The sequence below is a fragment of the Mobula hypostoma genome, chromosome 3 (genome assembly GCF_963921235.1).
Source record: "Mobula hypostoma chromosome 3, sMobHyp1.1, whole genome shotgun sequence".
NCBI classification, from domain to species: domain Eukaryota; kingdom Metazoa; phylum Chordata; class Chondrichthyes; order Myliobatiformes; family Myliobatidae; genus Mobula; species Mobula hypostoma.
This window is the reverse complement of record NC_086099.1, coordinates 113,934,992-113,957,399: the sequence shown is the minus strand read 5'-3', so window position 1 is coordinate 113,957,399 and position 22,408 is coordinate 113,934,992. Positions and strand designations below refer to the sequence as shown.

The window sequence follows — 22,408 nt, the reverse complement described above, 5'->3', positions numbered from 1 at the left end:
GCTGCCTGGCCTGCTCAGTTTTCCAGCATTTTGTGTGTGTTGCCCTTCACAATTATGTCAGTGTGTGGGTCCCCATTTTGGTGAGGGTCAAATAAGAGAAAAAATTACACAAAATTCTTGATTTCATTAAAATGTTACAGATAAAGTAAAACTGTTTTCAAAATGAATCAAAATCAAAGATAAAATGTTTTTTAACTTTGGTTCAGAATTGACTGGGTATCACCAGCACGCATGCGTAGAAGCTGAAGGTTCGGGGAGGCAACGCGATGGCAGATCGGCCCCGTTCACTCAGCACTTCCGGTGTTGCAGCAGACTTCCGGTTCTCGCGGAGCTCGGTGGCGGGGTGACATCTGTTGAGGAGGACAGGATGGGGGGGCGGGTGGCAGGCACCCCCGCTCTTAACGGCACCAATCCCACCGCCCAATATTGTGTGCTGACTAAAATAAAGCATATGTTGTAGTTTTTTTAACATTTGCTGTTTTAAGTGGAGGAAGGAGGACTCGAACCCTCGGGACCAAAGGCCAGAAAGCCAGGCCCTGGGCTGGCCATGAAGATTGGCGGCGTAAAGGAAGAGGACGAGGAGGAAGATGGAGGAAGAGGTGAGGGAGCGCGGGTTCTGCAGGTTGTCGGGTTGGAAACTAGCAAAAGGGGAGCGCTCCCTCCTCAACGACCCGTGTGGTGCAGGGCTCCCTCCTTGCTACCTCCCTCCCAGCGCGACACTCCCTCCTCAAACCCCGGTTGTGTGTATACCCCTCCTTACTGCCTCACTCTGTAGCCCGGTGCTCCCTTCTTGCCACCACCTGTGTAGCACGTTGCTCCCACCACTCTGGCCCCTGTGACGCGGGGGTTAAGAAGGCTTGTATTTATTAGTCGAGGCATTTAGTTCAAAAGTCAAGAGGTTTTATTGCAACTTTATAATGCTTTGTTTAGGCCACATTTGGAGTACTGCACACATTTCTGGTCGGCCCTCTAGGGGGAATGTTGAGGCTTTGGAGAGGCTACAGAAGAGGTTTACCAGGATGCTGCCCAGTTTAGAGGGCATGTGCAATAGTGAGAGGCTGGTCAAACTTAGGTTTTTTGTCTCTGGAGCAGGGAGGCTAAGGAGAGATCTGATAGAGGTTTATAGTTTATGAGAGGCATAGATAGAGTAGACAGAGAGTATCTGTTTCCCATTGTAGGAATGTCTAATACCAGGGGGCATGCATTGAAGGTGAGAGGGGGAAGCTTCAAAGGGGATCTGAGGGGTAGGTTTCATACTCAGAGAGTCGTGGATGTTTGGAAGGTGCTGCCTGCTGTAGAGACAAACACATTAGAGTCTTTTAAAAAATATATTTGGATAGGCATATGAATGTGAGTACGCTGGAGGGATATGGACATTGTATAGGTAGGAGAGATTATTGTTTGGGTTGTTTTAACTTTTTAGCACAATATTGTGCTGTTTTTAGTTCAAAAGGGGATGCCTCAAGAAGGCAGCGTCCACCCAGGACGTGCCCTCTTCTCATTGCTACCATCAGGGAGGAGGTACAAGACCCTGAAAAAACACACTCAATGAGTCTGTCTCTGGAGACAGCTTATCTAGTGATGTCTACTATAAGCCTACTGACTCTCACGGCTATCTGGACTATTCCTCTTCTCACCCTGTCTCTTGCAAAAACGCCATCCCCTTCTCGCAATTCCTCCGTCTCCGCCGCATCCGCTCTCAGGATGAGGCTTTTCATTCCAGGATGAGGGAGATGTCCTTTTTTAAATGTCCCTTCCTCCACCATCAACTCTGCTCTCAAACGCATCTCCCCCATTTCACGCACATCTGCTCTCACTCCATCCTCCCGCCACCCCACTAGGAATAGGATTCCGTTGGCCCTCACCTACCACACCACCAGCTTCCGGGTCCAACATATTCTCCGTAACTTCCGCCACATCCAACGGGATCCCACCACTAAGCACATCTTTCCCTCACCCCCACCCCCACTTTACGCAGGGTTCGCTCCCTACGCGACTCCCTTGTCCATTCGTCCCCCACATCCCTCCCCACTGATCTCCCTCCTGGCACTTATCCTTGTAAGTGGAACAAGTGCTATACATGCCCTTACACTTCCTCCCTTACCACCATTCAGGGCCCCAGACAGTCCTTCCAGGTGAGGCGACACTTCACCTGTGAGTCGGCTGGGGTGATATACTGCATCCGGTGCTCCTGATGTGGCCTTCTGTATATTGGTGAGACCCGACGCAGACTGGGAGATTGTTTTGCTGAACACCTACGCTCTATCCGCCAGAGAAAGCAGGATCTCCCAGTGGCCACACATTTTAATTCCACATCCCATTCCCATTCTGACATGTCTATCCACGGCCTCCTCTACTGTAAAGATGAAGCCACACTCAGGTTGGAGGAACAACACCTTATATTCCGTCTAGGTAGCCTCCAACCTGATGGCATGAACATTGACTTCTCTAACTTCTGCTAATGCCCCACCTCCCCCTCGTACCCCATCTGTTACTCATTTTTATGCACACATTCTTTCTCTCACTCTCCTTTTTCTCCCTCTGTCCCTCTGACTATACCTCTTGCCCATCCTCTGGGTCCCCCCCCCTTGTCTTTCTTCCCGGACCTCCTGTCCCATGATCCTCTCATATCCCTTTTGCCTATCACCTGTCCAGCTCTTGGCTCCATCCCTCCCCCTTCTGTCTTCTCCTATCATTTGGATCTCCCCTCCCCCTCCCACTTTCAAATCTCTTACTATCTCTTCCTTCAGTTAGTGCTGACGAAGGATCTCGGCCTGAAACGTCGACTGTACCTCTTCCTAGAGATGCTGCCTGGCCTGCTGCGTTCACCAGCAACTTTGATGTGTGTTGCTTGAATTTCCAGCATCTGCAGAATTCCTCATGTTTACAATGAGTCAGGAACAGCTCCCCCTCTGCCATCAGATTTCTGAATGGACATTGAACGTGACTTTAGTATTTCCCCTCTTGTTCTGTTACATTCATACTGTGCTTTTTGGCCTTTATTACTATGTGTTGCAATGTACTGCTGCAAAAAATTTCATGACAGGTCTGTGATATGTAGCCTGATTTTGTCCTTTCTTCTCTGAGGTCAGCTGTTAAATCTCTTTCCCTTTCTTGCTTTGTTTTTGGCTTCACTTTCACATTGCGTTCCTTTTTCTCCAACCTCTTTCTCTGTCAAGGTTTTCCTTCGGATTCCTTGCATATCCCTTCCCGTGTGCTGTGATCGGTCTCACTCTCTGCAGCATTTTCACCTGCTTTTCAGGCCTAGCCCGTCAATATCAGGAGTTCATGCCTGTGTCCCAGTTTCACTTGTTCTACCCGATTCTTCCATATTTGATTTTCAATTTTTATTTATTTTCATTCAGAGATGCAGCATAACACGGGCCCGTCTGGCCCAGCGAGCTCATGCCATTCAATCACACCCATGTCAGAAACAGAGTCAGACTCCCATACAAGTTACAAGCAGATGAATGAAATTTTTTACAATACCTAAAAAAAAATAAATTTCAAAAAGAATTACATACAGCGGATTCCAGTTAATCAGGACACATTGGGATGAGAACATTTTGGCTGAACTAATCACTAGCCCAATTAGTTTCATGGAACTAGTTAGAAACGTATAATAAGGCAAACCACCACTCAATTGAATAACAAATTGTGTATTTACAAACCCCATTTCCAGAGAAGTTGGGATATTTTCCAAAATGCAATAAAACAAAAATCTGTGATATGTTAATTCATGCGAACCTTTATTTAACTGACAAAAGTACAAAGAAAAGATGTTGAATCGTTTTACTGACCAACTTAATTGTATTTTGTAAACATACACAAATTTAGAATTTGGCTGCAACACACTCAACAAAAGTTGGGACAGAGGCATGTTTACCATTGTGTTACATCACCTTTCCTTTTAATAACACTTTTTAATCGTTTTGGAACTGAGGATACTAATTGTAGTAGATTTGCAATTGGAAATTTTGTCCCTTCTTGCTTGGTATAAGACTTCAGCTGCACAGCAGTCCATGGTCTCCGTTGTCTGATTCTCTTCATGATGCGCCATACATTTTCAATAGGAGATAGATCTGGACTGGCAGCAGGCCAGTCAAGCACATGCACTCTGTGTCTACAAAGCCACGCTGTTGTAGCCCGTGCAGAATGTGGTCTGGCATTGTCCTGCTGAAATAAGCATGGACGTCCTGGGAAGAGACGTCGCCTTGATGGCAACATATGTCTCTCTAAAATCCTAATATACGCCTCAGAGTCAATGGTACCTTCACATACATGCAACTCACCCATGCTGTGGGCACTGATGCACCCCCATACCATCACAGATGCTGGCTTTTGCACCTTTCGCTGATAACAATCTGGATGGTCGTTTTCATCTTTGGCACGGAAAACTGGACGCCCGTTTTTTCCAAAAACTAGCTGAAATGTGGACTCATCTGACCACAGCACACGGTTCCACAGTCTTTCGGTCCATTTGAGATGAGCTCGGGCCCAGAGAACTTGCCGGCGTTTCTGCATAGAGTTGATGTATGGCTTTCTCCTTGCGTAATACAGTTTCAAGTTGCATTTCTGGATGCAGCGACGGACTGTGTTGAGTGACAATGGTTTTCCGAAGTACTCCCGAGCCCAGGTGGCTATAACTGTCACAGTAGCATGACGGTTTCTTCGGCAGTGCCGCCTGAAGGCTCGAAGATCACGCACATTCAACAGTGGTTTCCGACCTTGCCCTTTATGCACTGAGATGTCTCTGAATTCTCTGAATCTTTATGTACTGTAAGTGTTGAAAGACCTAAATTCTCTGCAATCTTGCATTGAGAAATGTTTCTTTTGAACTGACCAACAATTTTCTCGTGAATTTTGGCACAAAGGGGTGAGCCATGACCCATCCTTGCTTGCAAAGACTGAGCCTGTCTGTCTGTATCTTGTTTTACGGCGGTTGGCATCCAGCTTAATGGTGCATTACCGCCACCCTCTGCTCCAGAATGTGCACTAGACATACATTCTAAATCCCTTCACACACACACCTACACTTCACCCTCCCATCTTTGACCATCCTAGTATCCTATTCCTGTTTATTCGTCATATTCTATAAAAAACCCCTGTACCCCTTAAAAACGCTAAAAATACCTGGACTTGTGCTCTCTCACCCATGCCCAGCAACCCTTTTAATGTGAATTCCTGCATCCCCAACTCCCTTAATTTATTTCTCATCATCTCTCTCTGTATCCCATACTTCCTGCAACTCAGAACTACATGTTCTACTGACTCCTCTTCCTGACATTCCTCACACAATCCTGTCTGGTGTTTCCCTATCATTTTCAATATTTTGTTTAATGCACAGTGCCCCAGCCTTAACCTGGTCCACACAATTTCCTCTCTTCTGTTTCCATTACCTACCCTAGTAACTGCAATACTCTTTTGTATTTGATATAAATGCCTCCCTTTCCCCTCCCTGTCCCATCTTTCTTGCCACATTCGGTTGACTTTTTCCCAGATTACACACTTAACCTCTGCTTTACTGATACTAATGTGCATTTCCACATTTTCTTTCTTTAACACCCTCTTTGCCAACTCATCCACCCTCTCATTCCCCTTCACCCCTACATGTGCTGGAACCCATAGAAATTTTACCTGACCTCCCTGATTTGCAATTCTTGTAACTAACTGAAGGACTTCATAAAGTACATCTTGCCGACTGTTTGTGTGAAAAGACCTTAAACTTGCTAGAACTGGGGATGAATCTGAACATATCAATGCTTTGGATGGTCTGGCTTTCTGCACCCATTGCAACGCAACCAACACTGCCAGCATCTCCACTGTAAACACCCCTAACTTATTAGATGTTCTTCTGCTGAATCCAATTTCTTTTGCTGGTATTACCACCCCAAACCCTGTCACTCCTGTTTCAGGTTCCTTCGCACCATCTGTATAAATGTGAGTATAATCACTATACTTTTCCATCACATGACAGTTAAATGCATTTACCAAATCTGTTTTATATCTTTCTTTCCTTTTTACCTCTAACAAATGCCAGTCTATGTCAGGCCATACAAGCTTCCATGGAGCTACAACCGGATAAACTACTGAAGGACTTATCCTCAGATCAAACACTCCACATTCTTTTGCGATATCATTCCCTACCCGACTAAAGGTATCCCTCTGAAACCTCCCATTTTCCCAGCACTCCTGCAACACTCCTTTTGCAGGGTGAGAATCATTGTGTTCCTGCAAGTTAGCCCAGTAGTTTGCCATCAGTTGCATCCTGCTTAGTTCCAAAGGCATTATTCCCATTTCTACCTGTAGGGCTGACACTGGTGACGTTTTAAAAGCCCCACTGCACACTCTCAAGGCCTGAACCTGAATCACATCCAGTTTCCTTATAAGAGACCTAGCTGCTGATCCATATACTATATTTCCATAATCCAATACAGATCTTACTAAAGCCACATACACTCTCTTCAAAGCTGAACAACTTGCTCCCCATTCCCTACCAGTCAAACATCTCATCACATTTATTACTTTTTTACATTTCTCCTCAACTTTCCTGATATGGTCTGCCCATGTTAATCGTGAATCAAATATAACTCCCAGAAATTTAAATGATGCAACCCTTTCTAATTCAACCCCATACATCCTTAACTTCTTCCCTACCTCAACCCTTTTCCTGGTAAAAAATACAGTTTGAGTTTTATCTACTGAAAATCTACATCCCCAATCATAACCCCACTCCATCACTTCATCAATTGCTTCTTGTAGTTTCCTGATTATATAGTCCATGTTCCTGCCTCTTTTCCACAAGGCCCCATCATCCGCAAACAGTGACCTACCTATATCCACTGGTACCTTTGTGAAGACATCATTGATCATAATCATGAAAAGTAATGGGCTAATCACACTACCTTGAGGTGTGCCATTTTCCACTATGTACTGTTTTGATAATTCTGATCCAATCCGAACTTGAATTTTTCTACCAAACAAAAAATCTTTAATCCAATTAAAAACTCTCCCACCAACCCCCATCTTGTGCAGTTTAATTAATAATCCTTCCTTCCACATCATATCATAGGCTTTTTCAATGTCAAAGAACACTGCCACTACTGACTCTCTATTTGCCTGGGCCTTCCTTATTTCAGTCTCTAACATAATCACTGAGTCCATGGAATTCCTTCCCTTTCTAAAACCACTCTGATAACTTGCCAGCATTCCCCTTTTCTCAAGCTCATATGATAACCTTTCTGTATCATCCTTTCCATTATCTTACATATACTTGATGTTAATGCAATTGGTCTGTAGCTAGTGGGTTTTGACAGATCCTTGCCAGGCTTCCTCATTGGAATTACTACTGCTTCTTTCCATGCACTTGGTAATCTTCCCTCCTCCCACACTCTGTTATAAAAATGCAGCAACTTCAAGAGCGCTCCTTCTCCTAAATTTTTTAGCATCACAGAGCATATCAGATCTTTCCCTGGGGAGGTTGGTCTCGATCTCTTTATTGCTCTCACCATTTCTGCTAATGTAAATAGATCATCAATTATATCATCTGTTCCTTCCCTCCTGCTTAACACACCTGGGTGTTGGCTCATTATTCTTTCCCTCCTTCTTCTCCCTTCTTCAGACAAATTTTCTGAACTGTGTATCAGTACAAATGACTTGGCCATGACCTCAGCCTTATCCCTACTGGAGACTGCAGTTTCCTCATCAGATATCATTACTGGATATTCCCATTCCCTTCTATCTCCTCCCATCCTCTTAATCATTCCCCATATCTCTCCCACAGGTGTTGTTCTTCCTACCTTGTCGCAAAAACTCCTCCAACTTGCCCTTTTAGCTTGACGTATAGTTCTTCTCACCACTGCCTGTGCTTTCTTATATTGAACCAAATGCTGCATATTATGGGTTCTTTTAACTAGCCTGAATGCTCTATTTCTGTTTTTTACAGCCTGACAACATTCCTCTGTCCACCATGGTACCAGTTTTCTATTCATCCTATTTTTACTCCTAGGTATAGACCCTTCTGCTGCCATGATAATTGCTGAAGTCACCTGACTGTTTAATTCATCTACATTTCCAGAAATATCAATCTTTGTCAACCCTTCTTCACTCAACTTCTGGAACTTAGCCCAATCAGCTTTTTCAAACACCCACTTTGGGGTTCCGCCACCTGGTCTTACTTCAACTCTTTTACCCACTGAACACAAAACTGGGTAGTGATCACTGCCTACTGTTGAAGCAGTCCAAACTCCCCAGTTACTAATGCCAGCCAAGGTATTAGACACTAACGTAATATCTAACACTGACTCAGTTCCTGTTGTTATATCTATCCTTGTGCCGCTACCATCATTCATACACACCAAATCCCTTTCTTCCATCAAATCTTCAATTACCTTTCCATTTGGATCTGTAATCTGATCCCCCCATATTGTGCTATGAGCATTGAAATCTGCACACCACACTACTTTGTCTGTTTTGTCCTTGTATCTTTAATAGGCTGTCCAAATCCAATCTTTTACATGGATTGTAGTAGTTAATTATAACCACTCCCTCCCCTCTCTCCCACATTTCCACCACTATGTATTCCTGATCATCTCCTTTCTCCAGTACTCTATATGGTATACCTTGCTTGATTAACATAGCACAACCCCCTCCTCCCCCTAGATTTCTATCTTTCCTTATCATTGTATACCCATATACCACAAAGTCTAAAGTTGGTTTCAACCAAGTTTCCTGAATACACACTACATCCGGTTTTACAACCATTTCTTTAATAAAGTGCTTGAATTCCTGGCTATTGGCCAGTAAGCTCCTTGCATTCCATTGTAAAAGAATCACCATAATTAGTATTAACCAACACATGACACTTCCTGGCTTGACTGATTACTGAGGTTCATCCTCACTTCCTCCCATGTCAGTCCTACTAACCCTAAATGGTTTACTGCTGCTTTTACCACCAGCTGAATTTTGTCACTTTGTTGCATCTCTCGTATCCCTATTGCTCCCTGTTCATTAGGAGCATTATTCTGTTCTCTTGACATTCTTACAGCTTCTGCATAAGTGATCTTTCTTTTCACTCTTATTTCTTGAATTTTAGTCTCCCGTCTCACAACCCCACACCCATTATATGCAACATTATGAGCTCCTCCACAATTGCAGCATTTTGGTTGAACTCCTGTTCCGCACTTTCCATATTCATGATCACCCCCACATCTAGCACATCTCCTCTGCCTTTTACAGTTTTTAGCCACGTGTCCAAACCTTTGACAATTATAGCACCTCAATGGCTTTGGCACATACACCCTTACTGGGTAACTCATGAAACCCAGGAACACCTTCCTTGGCACTCTTTCTTCTTCAAATTCAATCAATACTGATTCACTTTCCTTTTTCACTCCCTCCTTTGTTGTTTTCAGTCTTTGAACATTCATTACTTTCCCTCCTTTGATATTCCTCTTGATCTCCTCCATATTTATACTCATTGGTATCCCCGTGATCACTCCTTTACAACCACTGTTTTGTGCTCCCACCCTCCCAGTGTATTCCACCTTGCATTTTCCTATCTCTTTTAGCTCGAGTGCTTTCTCAAGTTGTTCCTCACTCGCACATCTTACCAATAAGTTGCCATCATTAAGGACTTTTGCAAATACTATTTCCCCTATCTTATTTGTCAGAGTTGTTGTTAGCACAAACGGGTTAATTTTCTTCATATGTCCCTGAGCCTTCTCATTAAACCTAATTATGACAACACCTCCTCTCTGAGCTGGTTCATCTTCCTCACTTTCAGAGCTTTCTCCACCATCATTTCTTATTCTTTTATTCCCTTTGTCTTGGTTTTTATTCATCCGACCCCTCACGTCCTCCTCATTCCCTTTATTTCTCCCTTCACAATAATCCACCTCTCCCCAGCTGCCTACCTCTGGTCCCAAGTCTCTATCCCTCTCCTTCTCCACTTTCTTTCCCTCAACCCCGCCTCTTATCTTGTCCGCCATTACCGGACCCACACGACCCCCTCCCAGCAATTTCCGTTCCTTCCCCACTCTCTTTCCCTCAACAGGTTCCAAAACACACTCACGCATCAAGCAAAACACAGCCAGCTTCCAGCAGCAGCCCACACTCCCCTCGACCCCACCGATTCTCTGCCCAAAGACTGAGCCTTTGGTGGATGCTACTTTTATACCCAGTCATGATACCTCACCTGCTACCAATTAGCCTGCTTAATGTGGAGTCTTCCAAATCGGTGTTACTTGAATATTCTGTGCACTTTTCAATCTTATTTTAAGTCTGTCCCAACTTTTTGTTGAGTGTGTTGCAGCCATCAAATTCTAAATTTGTGTATGTTTACAAAATACAATTAAGTTGGTAAGTAAAACTACTGAAAATCTTTTCTTTGTACTTTTGTCAGTTAAATAAAGGTTCACGTGAATTAACATATCACAGATTTTTGTTTTTATTGCATTTTGGAAAATATCCCAACTTTTCTGGAAATGGGGTTTGTAAATGAAATGCAGAAAAATTAGTACAATGACAGTATTGTAAAACTGTGTTAGTTCCCAATGGCTGTTGATGCAGGAATTCACCCACTATGTGCTGCCGTGTTCATTTCATTGACTAAATGAAACAAAATTGGTGTAGACACTGTGTGCAGATAATAGGCTGCCTTCATACAATTTTTTCGATGATTGCGTCCTCCAAATCTTCATTTTCAGTGGAACATTTAAAATGATTCTTTGTATGCCTAACTTGTTGAAGTAGTGAAATAATTTCATTTTCAGTCCTGGGTGATTCTGGCAGCTGCAAGCCTGCATGCTTGAAATCGCACTGAGCAAAACAGTTGTGAATTGTCTTACTGCTGATTGAATAGAAGGAATTGATGCTGTTTAAAATCTGTTCACTCTACGCATGGTGTAGGTTCTAACGGCCACACAAATGCACACAACTGATGCTAGTTAGAAGCTGTTTGGCAACAGTTTCCTCTAACAATTAAGCAGCATTTTGTCTCGTAAATGAAGGGAATCCTGCCAATTTTCTCACAGTTTTTGTTTAATAGTTGCCCCAAATAAACAGCTGCCCCGATTAATCAATGGCCAAATTAACTGGAATTCAGTGCTTATTTAAAAGCGCCAAAGAAAGGCGAGGTAGTGTTCATGGGTTCATTGTCCATTCAGGAGTCTGATGGTGGAGGGGAAGAAGCTGTTCCTAAAACGTGCGTCTTACCAATTCAACTACTAAATCGTATGTCTTTGGAGTGTGGGAAGAAACAGGAGCATTTGTTTTGCGGGGAGAATGTACAGACAGCGGCAGGAATTGAATCCTGGTTGCTGGTGCTTTAAAAGTGTTCCGCTAACAGCTACGCTACTGTGCGGACTGCCCACCCAACTTTCTATCGCTGCTCCTTAGTTACCATGCTGGCCCAGGCCCAGGTCTAGGCCTATCTCCCTCTCAGGCTTCATGACTCCTTGTTCACATCAGGCCCAGTTTTGGGCACAGACTTACTCATGCAGTGCCTTATAAAACCTCAGTAGTGCATCCTAGTCCACTGAAAATGAATGCTCACCTTGCATTGGCCTTCCTTACCACTGACTTACACTTCAGGTTAACCTCAGGGTATCCTCCACAAAGACCACTCTGAGCTGGAACGTCTTGACTCTGGGCAACTGCAAATCTTTGCCGAGGCACTTGGAGTATTGTGTCTAGTTCTGGTAGCTCAGCTAGATGAAGGACATCATTAAGTCAGAAGGGATGCAGAAGAGATTCTCGAGAATGTTGTTAGGACTTGAGTCATAAGGAGTGGCTGGACCTTTTTACCCTGGAGGTTTGGAAGCCAACAGGTCACTACTCTCTTTCAGAAATTATAGGCCAGTTAGCCTGACTTCAGTGGTTGGCAGGGTGGATTCCATTATTGAGGATGTTTCTGGGTACTTGGAAGTTCATGATAAAATAGGCTAAAGTCAGCATGGTTTCCTTAAGGGGAAATCTTGCCTGACAAATCTGTTCGAATTTTTTTGGGAAATAATATGCAGATAGACATAGGAGGGTCAAGAGAATGTTGCTTAATTGGATTTTCAGAAGGCTTTTGACAAGATGCCACATATGAGGCTCTTAAACAAGATTAGAGCCCATGGTATTACGGGAATGATGGCAACATGATTATAAGATTGGCTGACTGACAGGAGGCAAAGAGTGGGATGAAATGGGGCATTTTCTGGCTGACTGCCAGTGACCAGTGGTATTCTGCAGGGTTGGTGTTGGGACCACTTCTTTTCATGTTATATGTCAATGAATTGATGGCTTTGCAGATGACATAAAGAATGGATAGTGTTGATAGGATAGTGGCAGATAGCGTTGATAAAGCAGGGAGTCTGCAGAGGACTTGGCAAGATTAGGAAAATGGGCAATGAAGTTGCAGATGGAGTATAGAGCAGGGAAGTGCATGATCACTTTGGTAGAAGGTGTGGACTATTTTCTAAATGGGGAGAAAATTCAGAAATCAGAGGCTCAAAGAGTCTTCTATAGGATTCCCTAAAGGTTAGCTTGCAGGTTGTGTTGGTGGTAAGGAAGGTAAATGCAATGTTAGCATTCATTTCAAGAGCACTAGACTACCGGCAAGGATGGAATCTTGTGCCTTTATAAGGCATTGGTCACATTTAGAATATTGTAAAAAGTTTTGGGCCCCATATCTAAGTATGTGCTGGCATTGGAGAAGATCACCAGAATGGTTCCAGAAGTGAAAGGGTTATTGCTTTGGCAGTGTGGAGAAACAGCGAGAGCTTGGGGTCCGTGCCCATAGGGCACTCAAAGCTGTAGCACAGGTTGACAGTTTTGTTAAGGAGGTGTATGGTGTGTTAGTATTCATCAATCGTGGGATTGAGTTCAAGAGCTGGGAGGTAACGTTACTGCTATATGAGACCTTAGTTAGACCCCACTTGTGTTGCGTTCTGGTCACTTCACTACAGGAAGGATGTGGATACTATAGAGAGCGTGCAGAGGAGATTTACAAGGATATTGCCTGGATTGGAGAGTGTGCCTTATGAGAATAGGTTGAGTGTACTTGGCCATTTCTCCTTGGAGTGACAGAGGATGACAGGTGACCTGATAGAAGTGTATAGGATGATGAGAGGCATTGATCATGTGGATAGGCAGAGGCTTTTTCCCAGGGCTGAAATGACTAACACGAGGGGGCATAGTTTTAGGTGCTTGGAAGTAGGTACAAGGGGGATGTCAGAGGTAAGTCTTTTTACACAGAAAGTGGTGGGTGCGTGGAATGTACTGTTAGCAAAGGTGGTGGAAGCAGATATAATAGAGGTACAGGAAGTTTAGAAAAATAGAGGGCTATGCGGTAGGGTAATTCCAGTTAGTTTCTAGAGTAGGTTAAATATTGTTGGCACAATATTGTGGGCCGATGGGACTGTAACGTGCTATAGATCTCTGTTGTTTCTATTTTTTTTTGAGGTGTGTTTGATGGCTCTGAGCCTATACTCGCTGGAGTTTGGAAGAATGAGGGGAGATGTCATTGAAACCTGTCGAATATTGAAAGGGCTGGATAGAGTAGATGTGGACAAGATGTTTCCTATATGGGTGAGTCCAGCACGAGAGGGTACAGCCTTAGAATAGAAGGATGCCCCTTAGAAAAGAGATGAGGATGAATTTCTTTAGCCAGTAGGTGGTGAATCTGTGGAATTCATTGCTACTGACAACAGTGGTGGCCAAGTCACTGGGTATATTAAAAGTGGAAGTTGGAAGGTTCTTTATTAGTCAGGACATCAAAGGTTACAGGGAGATGACAAGAGAATGGGGTTGAGAGGCAATATGAAACAGCCATGATTGAAAGGCCAAGAGATTCAATGGGCCAAATGACCCAATTGTGCTCCTTTGCTCGTGGTCTTATGTAAGCGGCTGAGACTAGCTTGGATTGACATCTTGTCTGGCATGGATACTCCATTTATTTTCTATTTATACACTATCTATTTTCTGAGCCTTTGCTCAAACCTGTGTTGCTCTCTGTCCGTGTCTTCTATGTGATGGTCCTGCTTTACCACCTGGGTCTTCGATGGCTGGCTCTGTATTTCCACTTCAATTCCAAGTATTTTAGCTGATGTCTCAATTTCACAAGCTGACAGTGTCTCTGTTCTGTATGGCAGGTCTTCTGAACATCTGCTCGTGTGCGTTTGTGAGACAGAGCACATGTGTGTGAGAAAGAAGGGATTCCTGCAAGAGTGTGGTATGTGTTAGTGTGTGCCGTAGAGCGACGGAGAGTGTGAGAGGTGTGTGTGAGAGCTTTCTACGTATGTATTTTAGGTCTATTTCTCGTGTTGACTACTTCAAGCTTGTGCTAATGTCCCAGTTCTTCTGTCTAGCTGCATGTCCTGGTTCTATATCTCAGGTCTATTTTCCAGCTTTGGCCTAATGCTGCTGACCGCTGTGCTTTCCAACCCCTACTTTCCGCAGGTGTGACCTACCCGGACTGGGCCTACAAACCCGACTCCAGCCCCGGGAGCCGGCAGGTCCAGCTCTGGCACTTCATCCTGGACCTGCTGCGGAGGGAGGAGTTCCGAGAGGTGATTGCCTGGCAGGGCGATTTCGGGGAGTTTGTCATCAAGAACCCCGATGAGGTGGCTCGCCTGTGGGGAGCGAGGAAGTGCAAGCCCCAGATGAACTATGATAAACTCAGCAGGGCCCTGAGGTTAGGCGTGGTGAAACTCCCTTCAACTCCATCCCATCAAAGTGAATCGAACCACCCCCACCCTCCCCGCCCCTCTCGAGACCTGTCCCAACGATGCTCCCTTCACACTGTGCCGTCACAAAACGCCAAGACAGGATTATGTACCCTCTGAATCCTTGCTCACGCCATTTCTCACACCCCTCTCTCTGTTTAGTGCCACTTCCCTTCTCTCCCCACCTCTCTGTTCTGTGACATTCCCACTCTCCCCATCTCTCTCTGTCCTGTGACATTCCCCCCCTCTCTGTCCTGTGACATTCCCCCCCTCTCTGTCCTGTGACATTCCCCCCCTCTCTGTCCTGTGACATTCCCCCCCCTCTGTCCTCTGACATTCCCCCCCTCTCTGTCCTCTGACATTCCCCCCCTCTCTGTCCTCTGACATTCCCCCCCTCTCTGTCCTCTGACATTCCCCCCCTCTCTGTCCTCTGACATTCCCCCCCTCTCTGTCCTCTGACATTCCCCCCCTCTCTGTCCTCTGACATTCCCCCCCTCTCTGTCCTCTGACATTCCCCCCCCCTCTGTCCTCTGACATTCCCCCCTCTCTGTCCTCTGACATTCCCCCCCTCTGTCCTGTGACATTCCCCCCCCCTCTCTGTCCTGTGACATTCCCCCCCTCTCTGTCCTGTGACATTCCCCCCCTCTCTGTCCTGTGACATTCCCCCCCTCTCTGTCCTCTGACATTCCCCCCCGTCCTCTGACATTCCCCCCCCTGTCCTGTGACATTCCCCCCCTCTCTGTCCTGTGACATTCCCCCCCCTGTTCTGTGACATTCCCACTCTCCCCATCTCTCTCTGTCCTGTGACATTCCCCCCCTCTCTGTCCTGTGACATTCCCCCCCTCTCTGTCCTCTGACATTCCCCCCTCTCTGTCCTCTGACATTCCCCCCCTCTCTGTCCTCTGACATTCCCCCCCTCTCTGTCCTCTGACATTCCCCCCCTCTCTGTCCTCTGACATTCCCCCCTCTCTGTCCTCTGACATTCCCCCCCTCTCTGTCCTCTGACATTCCCCCCCTCTCTGTCCTCTGACATTCCCCCCCTCTCTGTCCTCTGACATTCCCCCCCTCTCTGTCCTCTGACATTCCCCCCCTCTCTGTCCTCTGACATTCCCCCCCCTCTCTGTCCTCTGACATTCCCCCCCTCTCTGTCCTGTGACATTCCCCCCCTCTCTGTCCTGTGACATTCCCCACCTCTCTGTCCTGTGACATTCCCCACCTCTCTGTCCTGTGACATTCCCCCCCCCGTCCTGTGACATTCCCCCCCCCGTCCTGTGACATTCCCCCCCCCGTCCTGTGACATTCCCCCCCCCGTCCTGTGACATACCCCCCCCGTCCTGTGACATACCCCCCCCGTCCTGTGACATACCCCCCCCGTCCTGTGACACCCCCCCGTCCTGTGACATACCCCCCCTGTCCTGTGACATACCCCCCCGTCCTGTGACATACCCCCCCCGTCCTGTGACATACCCCCCCCTGTCCTGTGACATACCCCCCCTGTCCTGTGACATTCCCCCCCGTTCTGACATTCCCCCCCGTTCTGACATTCCCCCCCGTTCTGACATTCCCCCCCGTTCTGACATTCCCCCCCCGTTCTGACATTCCCCCCCCGTTCTGACATTCCCCCCCCCGTTCTGACATTCCCCCCCCGTTCTGACATTCCCCCCCCGTTCTGACATTCCCCCCCCGTTCTGACATTCCCCCCCCGTTCTGACATTCCCCCCCCGTTCTGACATTCCCCCCCCGTTCTGACATTCCCCCCCCGTTCTGACATTCCCCCCCCGTTCTGACATTCCCCCCCCGTTCTGACATTCCCCCCCCGTTCTGACATTCCCCCCCCGTTCTGACATTCCCCCCCCCGTTCTGACATTCCCCCCCCCCGTTCTGACATTCCCCCCCCCCGTTCTGACATTCCCCCCCCGTTCTGACATTCCCCCCCCGTTCTGACATTCCCCCCCCGTTCTGACATTCCCCCCCCGTTCTGACATTCCCCCCCGTTCTGACATTCCCCCCCGTTCTGACATTCCCCCCCCGTTCTGACATCCCCCCCGTTCTGACATTCCCCCCACCTGTTCTGTGACATTCCCCCTCCCGTTCTGACATTCGCCCTCCTCCGTAGTGTGACATTCCCCCTCCTCTGTTCTGCGACATTCCCCCTCCTCTGTTCTGCGACATTCCCCCTCCTCTGTTCTGCGACATTCCCCCTCCTCTGTTCTGCGACATTCCCCCCTCTGTTCTGCGACATTCTCCCCCCCGTTCTGACGTTTCCCCCGTTCTGACGTTTCGCCCGTTCTGACGTTCCCCCCCGTTCTGACGTTCCCCCCGTTCTGACGTTCCCCCCCGTTCTGACGTTCCCCCCCGCGTTCTGACATTCCCCCCGCGTTCTGACATTCCCCCCGCGTTCTGACATTCCCCCCGCGTTCTGACATTCCCCCCGCGTTCTGACATTCCCCCCGCGTTCTGACATTCCCCCCGCGTTCTGACATTCCCCCCGCGTTCTGACATTCCCCCCCGCGTTCTGACATTCCCCCCCGTTCTGACATTCCTCCCCCGTTCTGACATTCCCCCTCCTCTGTTCTGACATTCCCCCCCCCGTTCTGTGACATTCCCCCCCCGTTCTGTGACATTCCCCCCCCCGTTCTGTGACATTCCCCCTCCTCTGTTCTGTGACATTCCCCCCCCGTTCTGACATTCCTCCCACCTGTTCTGTGACATTCCCCCTCCCGTTCTGACATTCGCCCTCCTCCGTAGTGTGACATTCCCCCTCCTCCGTTCTGCGACATTCCCCCCTCCTCTGTTCTGCGACATTCCCCCCTCCTCTGTTCTGCGACATTCTCCCCCCCCGTTCTGACGTTCCCCCCACCTGTTCTGTGACGTCCCCCAGTTCTGAGACGTCCCGCCCCCCCTCCGTTCTGCGCCCCCCGTTCCGCGACGTCCTGCGCCCCCCCCTCCGTTCTGCGCACCCCGTTCCGCGACGTCCTGCGCCCCCCCGTTCCGCGACATCCCCCCCTCCGTTCCGCGATGTTCCGCCCCCCCCGTTCTGCGACATTCCGCCCCCCCTCCGTTCTGCGACGTTCCGCCCCCCCTCCGTTCTGCGACGTTCCGCCCCCCCTCCGTTCTGCGACGTTCCGCCCCCCCTCCGTTCTGCGACGTTCCGCCCCCCCTCCGTTCTGCGACGTTCCGCCCCCCCTCCGTTCTGCGACGTTCCGCCCCCCCTCCGTTCTGCGACGTTCCGCCCCCCCTCCGTTCTGCGACGTTCCGCCCCCCCCTCCGTTCTGCGACGTTCCGCCCCCCCTCCGTTCTGCGACGTTCCGCCCCCCCGTTCCGCGACGTTCCGCCCCCCCCCTCCGTTCCGCGAGATTGCAGCCCTCCGTCTGTTCTGTGATATTCCACCTCTCTCCCCACCCCTGTCTGTTCGGTGACGTTCTGCCTCTCTGTCTGTTCTGTGACATTGCGCCCCTCCGTCTGTTCTGCGACTTCCCCACCCATCTGCCATCTGTTCTGTGACTCCCCCCCCCTTTCTGTGAACCCCCCTCCCTCCTGTTCTGTGAGATTCCCCCCCCCCCCGGTCTGTGACATTCCTAACCTATGTTCTGTGACATTCCCCCCTTCTGTTCTGTGACGTCCCTCCCTTCTGTTCTGTGACGTCCCTCCCTTCTGTTCTGTGACGTCCCTCCCTTCTGTTCTGTGACATTCCCCCCTTCTCTGTTCTGTTCCTTCCCCCTCCCTCTGTTCTGTGCCTTTCCCCCCCGTTCTGTGCCTTCCCCCATCTCTCTTTTCTGTGACTCCCCCCCGTTCTGTGACTTCTCCCCCTCTCTGATCTGTGTCGTTTCCCCTCTTTGTTCTGTGACGTTCCCTCTTTGTTCTGTGACGTTCCCTCTTTGTTCTGTGACGTTCCCTCTTTGTTCTGTGACGTTCCCTCTTTGTTCTTTGAAGTCCCCCCCCGTTCTTTGAAGTCCCCCCCCGTTGTGTGAAGTTCCCCCCCCCCCCGTTCTGTGGAGTTTCCCCCCACTGTTCTGTGACATTGCCCCCCCCCCCGGTTTTGTGACATTCCCCCTCTCTCCCCACCCCTCTCTCTGTTTTGTGAGATTCCCCCTCTCTCCCCACTTCTCTCTTTGTACTGTGACATTCCCTCACTCCCCACCTCTCTGTTCTGTGACATTCCCCCTCTCCCCACCTCTCTGTTCTGTGACATTCCCACTCTCTCCCACCTCTGTCTGTTCTGTGACATTCCCCCTCTCCCCACCTCTCTGTTCTGTGACATTCCCCCTCTCCCCACCTCTCTGTTCTGTGACATTCCCACTCTCCCCTCCCCTCTCTGTTCTGTGACATTCCCACTCTCCCCTCCCCTCTCTGTTCTGTGACATTCCCACTCTCTCCCACCTCTGTCTGTTCTGTGACATTCCCCCTCTCTCCACCTCTCTCTCTGTTCTGTGACATTCCCCCTCTCTCCACCTCTCTCTCTGTTCTGTGACATTCTCCCTTTCTCCCCACCTCTCTCTCTGTTCTGTGACATTCCCCCTTTCTCCCCACCTCTCTGTCTCTTCTATGACATTCCCCCTCTTTCCCCACCTCTGTCTGTTCTGTAACATTCCCTTGCTGCCCCCACCTCTCTTGCTGTTCTGTGACATTCCCCCTCTGTCTCCCCACCCCTCCCTCTGTCCTTTTACATACTCTCATCTTGGCACTCCTCTCTTTGTGTCTCTGCTTCTCGCTCACTCCCGGTATGCCCTCTCTACCAGGTATTACTATGGCAAGCAGATCCTTAACAAGACCAAGGGCAAGAGGTTTACCTACAAGTTCAACTTGAGTACCCTGGTGATGGTCAGCCAGACCCTTGCAGGGTTACGAGATGGCGGTGAGTCCTGTAAAGGCCGCTGAAATCCTGTTTCGTGGTTTGGGTTCAGGTTTATGGGGAAGCAGATGCCCTAGTGGAATGGAAGTTGGGCTGATGGTTTGTGGGGAAGCAGATGCCCTAGTGGAATGGAAGTTGGGCTGATGGTTTGTGGGGAAGCAGATGCCCTAGTGGAATGGAAGTTGGGCTGATGGTTTGTGGGGAAGCAGATGCCCTAGTGGAATGGAAGTTGGGCTGATGGTTTGTGGGGAAGCAGATGCCCTAGTAGAATGGAAGTTGGGCTGATGGTTTGTGGGAGTCACGGTAACATTCTGTGTTAACTCAGGGTGCCGGAGTCCGCTGTAAGCAACTTTCTGCGTACCTTCCAGTATTCATCTGGGTTTCCTCCGGATGCTCCAGTTTCCTCCCACAGGCCAATGGCAGACCCTTTAGTAGGTTAATTGGTGGTTGTAGTTTGTCCTGTGATTAGGTTTGGGTTAAATAGGTGGGTTGCTGGGCAGTGGAGGCTTGTTGGGCTGGAAGGGCCTGTTCCACACTGTATCAAATAAATAAATAAGAGTGCGCAGAGAATGAAGGGGAGACGTGAGAGGAAGCAGGAAGGAGGAGATGTAGGTTGGAGGAGAGAGGTGGGCATGAGGAGTGTGCGAGGTACGGGTGGGGGAAGTGGAAAAAGGCAGTGGGGTGCAGAGGGGTTGACAAGAGTGGAAGATTTGGGAGAGGGTTACCAGGAATGGTGCAAGTGTAGGAGGGATGGAGGAGAGTCATGAAGATGGTGCTAGAGGGGGAGGGGTGCAAGAAGTGAAGGAACAGACGTAGGATGACATTCGAGGGAGGGGTGGGGAGATAGGGAAGGTGCCAAGGGGGAGAGAGGGAGATGTGTGGAAGGTGGGAAGGAGAGTGGAGGTGCATTGAGATTGAAGAGGTGACGGAGGGAGGGGTGGAATTGAGAGTGGAAGGGGATGAAGGTGGGAGGAGGGGTTTTGAGAGGGGAGTGGTGGAGGAGGGTGCTGAGAGTGAAGGGGAGAAACTGCTGTGATTGGAGGGAGGGTGGTAGGGGGCAAGCCTGAGTTGTGGGATCTCACCTGCTTGTGGGTTCTGGGTGCTCTGTAGTTCTGCAGAACCAGACGGTGCGTTTCTAATATTTCCTTTGTCTTTTCTTCCTCCACCACCCCCTCTTCTCCATAGGTGCGATCATGCCTCGCAGTGCTCCCCCCATACCGTCAGCCTACCCCTTGCACCGAACACTGGTACCCCTGTCTCCGGGGGCTCCGCGAACGACCCGCGGTTCAGTGTCTGATGGCAGTGCAGGGACACCCGAGGAGCTAGCAGGGGCAGCCGCCACCTATCCCTTCGTGTCTCCACTGCTGTGCCCAGAGTCCGCCAGCCCCTTTTCTCCGCTCCCTCATCACCCACGGCAGGGGCCCATCTCGCCCCCGGCGGTTGGCCATCACTTCACCTTCAGCCCTGAGGAGACTTTCCTCTACCTCCGGGGTGGCCTGCAGGTCGTACCCGCCTTTCAGCCCAACCTTCGCTGTCTGCCTGGCTCGCCGGGGCCGGTCTCTGCAAGGCCCACCCCGGCAGAAGAGCCCGTGGCTGGATTCCAGCTTCAGCCTCCACCGCCAGGCCGCAGGGCTGAAGGGACGGAGCGGCCGGTGGACCTGGTGCCTGCTGCGGATCTGCTCCCGAGTGACCAGCCCAGGAAGCAGTGCTCTCCTTCGCCCTCACCCTGCATGCCACCTAAGCTGCGCTTCAAGAGGCAGCGTGCGGAGGAAACGGGTCCAAATGACTCTCCCCACCCTGGCCACTGGGCTCCCCCCCATGACCGATGGTGACGAGAGATGATCTGGGCCTGTGACTGACTTTGAGAGATCGGGAGCTGAGCTGCAGATCGAGTACTTTGGCCGCGCCACCAAATGCCGCGAACCCTTTCCTCCACTGCTCAATCCGCTGCTCATGATCTGTCAACCCTGTCTCCCGTAAACTCCCTTCCATCCCTAATCCCTCACCTCCCCACCAAATCACAAGGCCAGGTGCCTGGGGTCTGTGTTAAAGTTCCCGTGAGCCTTGCCTGTGGTGCCTGGCTTAGAAAGCTGCAGAGTTCCTGTGAATATTCTGTGCGTTCTGCTCTTTGACACCGCCCCCCCTCCCCCCCCTAAGCGAGGACCTGCGATAATCCTGTTCCCTCTTGATGGGATTCAGGCTGCCTGGTGTTTGGCGGTGAGAGGTTTAGTTTCTGAATTATAAATACCATTTTGTGCCTGCCAGCTTATTTCTGAATTTGAAATGTAATTTTATGAAACACAATATCCCTGGAATGTGCTTCTTGTATATATTTTTTGTAGAGATTTATTGTTCAAACTAATAAGACATTAAATTAGATTTTAACTAAACTTTGCTTGTGTATCTGTCTAATTTAATTTTTATACCTTTCAGAGTGCAGAGTCGGGCACTTTTCCTGCTGACCATCAGACTTATCCTGACCCTGCGCACCCTAATTCGTTAAAGTTCAAAGCATATTAAGAAAGTACATACATACCACCATGTGCAACCCAGAGATTTGTTTTCTTGTGGGCTTTCACAGTAAATACAAGAAACACAATAGAATCAATGAGAGACCACACAACATGACAGACAACCAATGGGCAAAAGCCAATAGTCTGTGCAAATACAAAAAGAAAGAGAATAAAATAATAATATAATAAATAATAAGTATCGAGAATGTTATGTTTTGTAACTTCAAAACATTTAATTCATTCATGGGAATCCGAAATGTGGCTCTGACTTTGTCTTTAAGTGGGGTGCACACAGGTCATGTGCTAACATGATGACTTGTGCAAGTAATGCT

General features: G+C 48.7%; 1 protein-coding gene across 1 annotated transcript; it reads left to right on the top strand.

Moving 5' to 3' along the window:
* The first annotated feature begins 308 nt into the window (after positions 1-308).
* On the top strand, positions 309-21,946 carry LOC134343511 (ETS translocation variant 3-like). The gene is made up of 4 exons (XM_063042239.1): positions 309-599; positions 14,446-14,680; positions 19,451-19,566; positions 20,749-21,946. Exons 1-4 carry the CDS (start codon positions 548-550, stop codon positions 21,393-21,395), a joined length of 1,050 nt encoding a protein of 349 aa, XP_062898309.1. The 5' UTR covers positions 309-547; the 3' UTR covers positions 21,396-21,946.
* Positions 21,947-22,408: the final 462 nt, after the last annotated feature.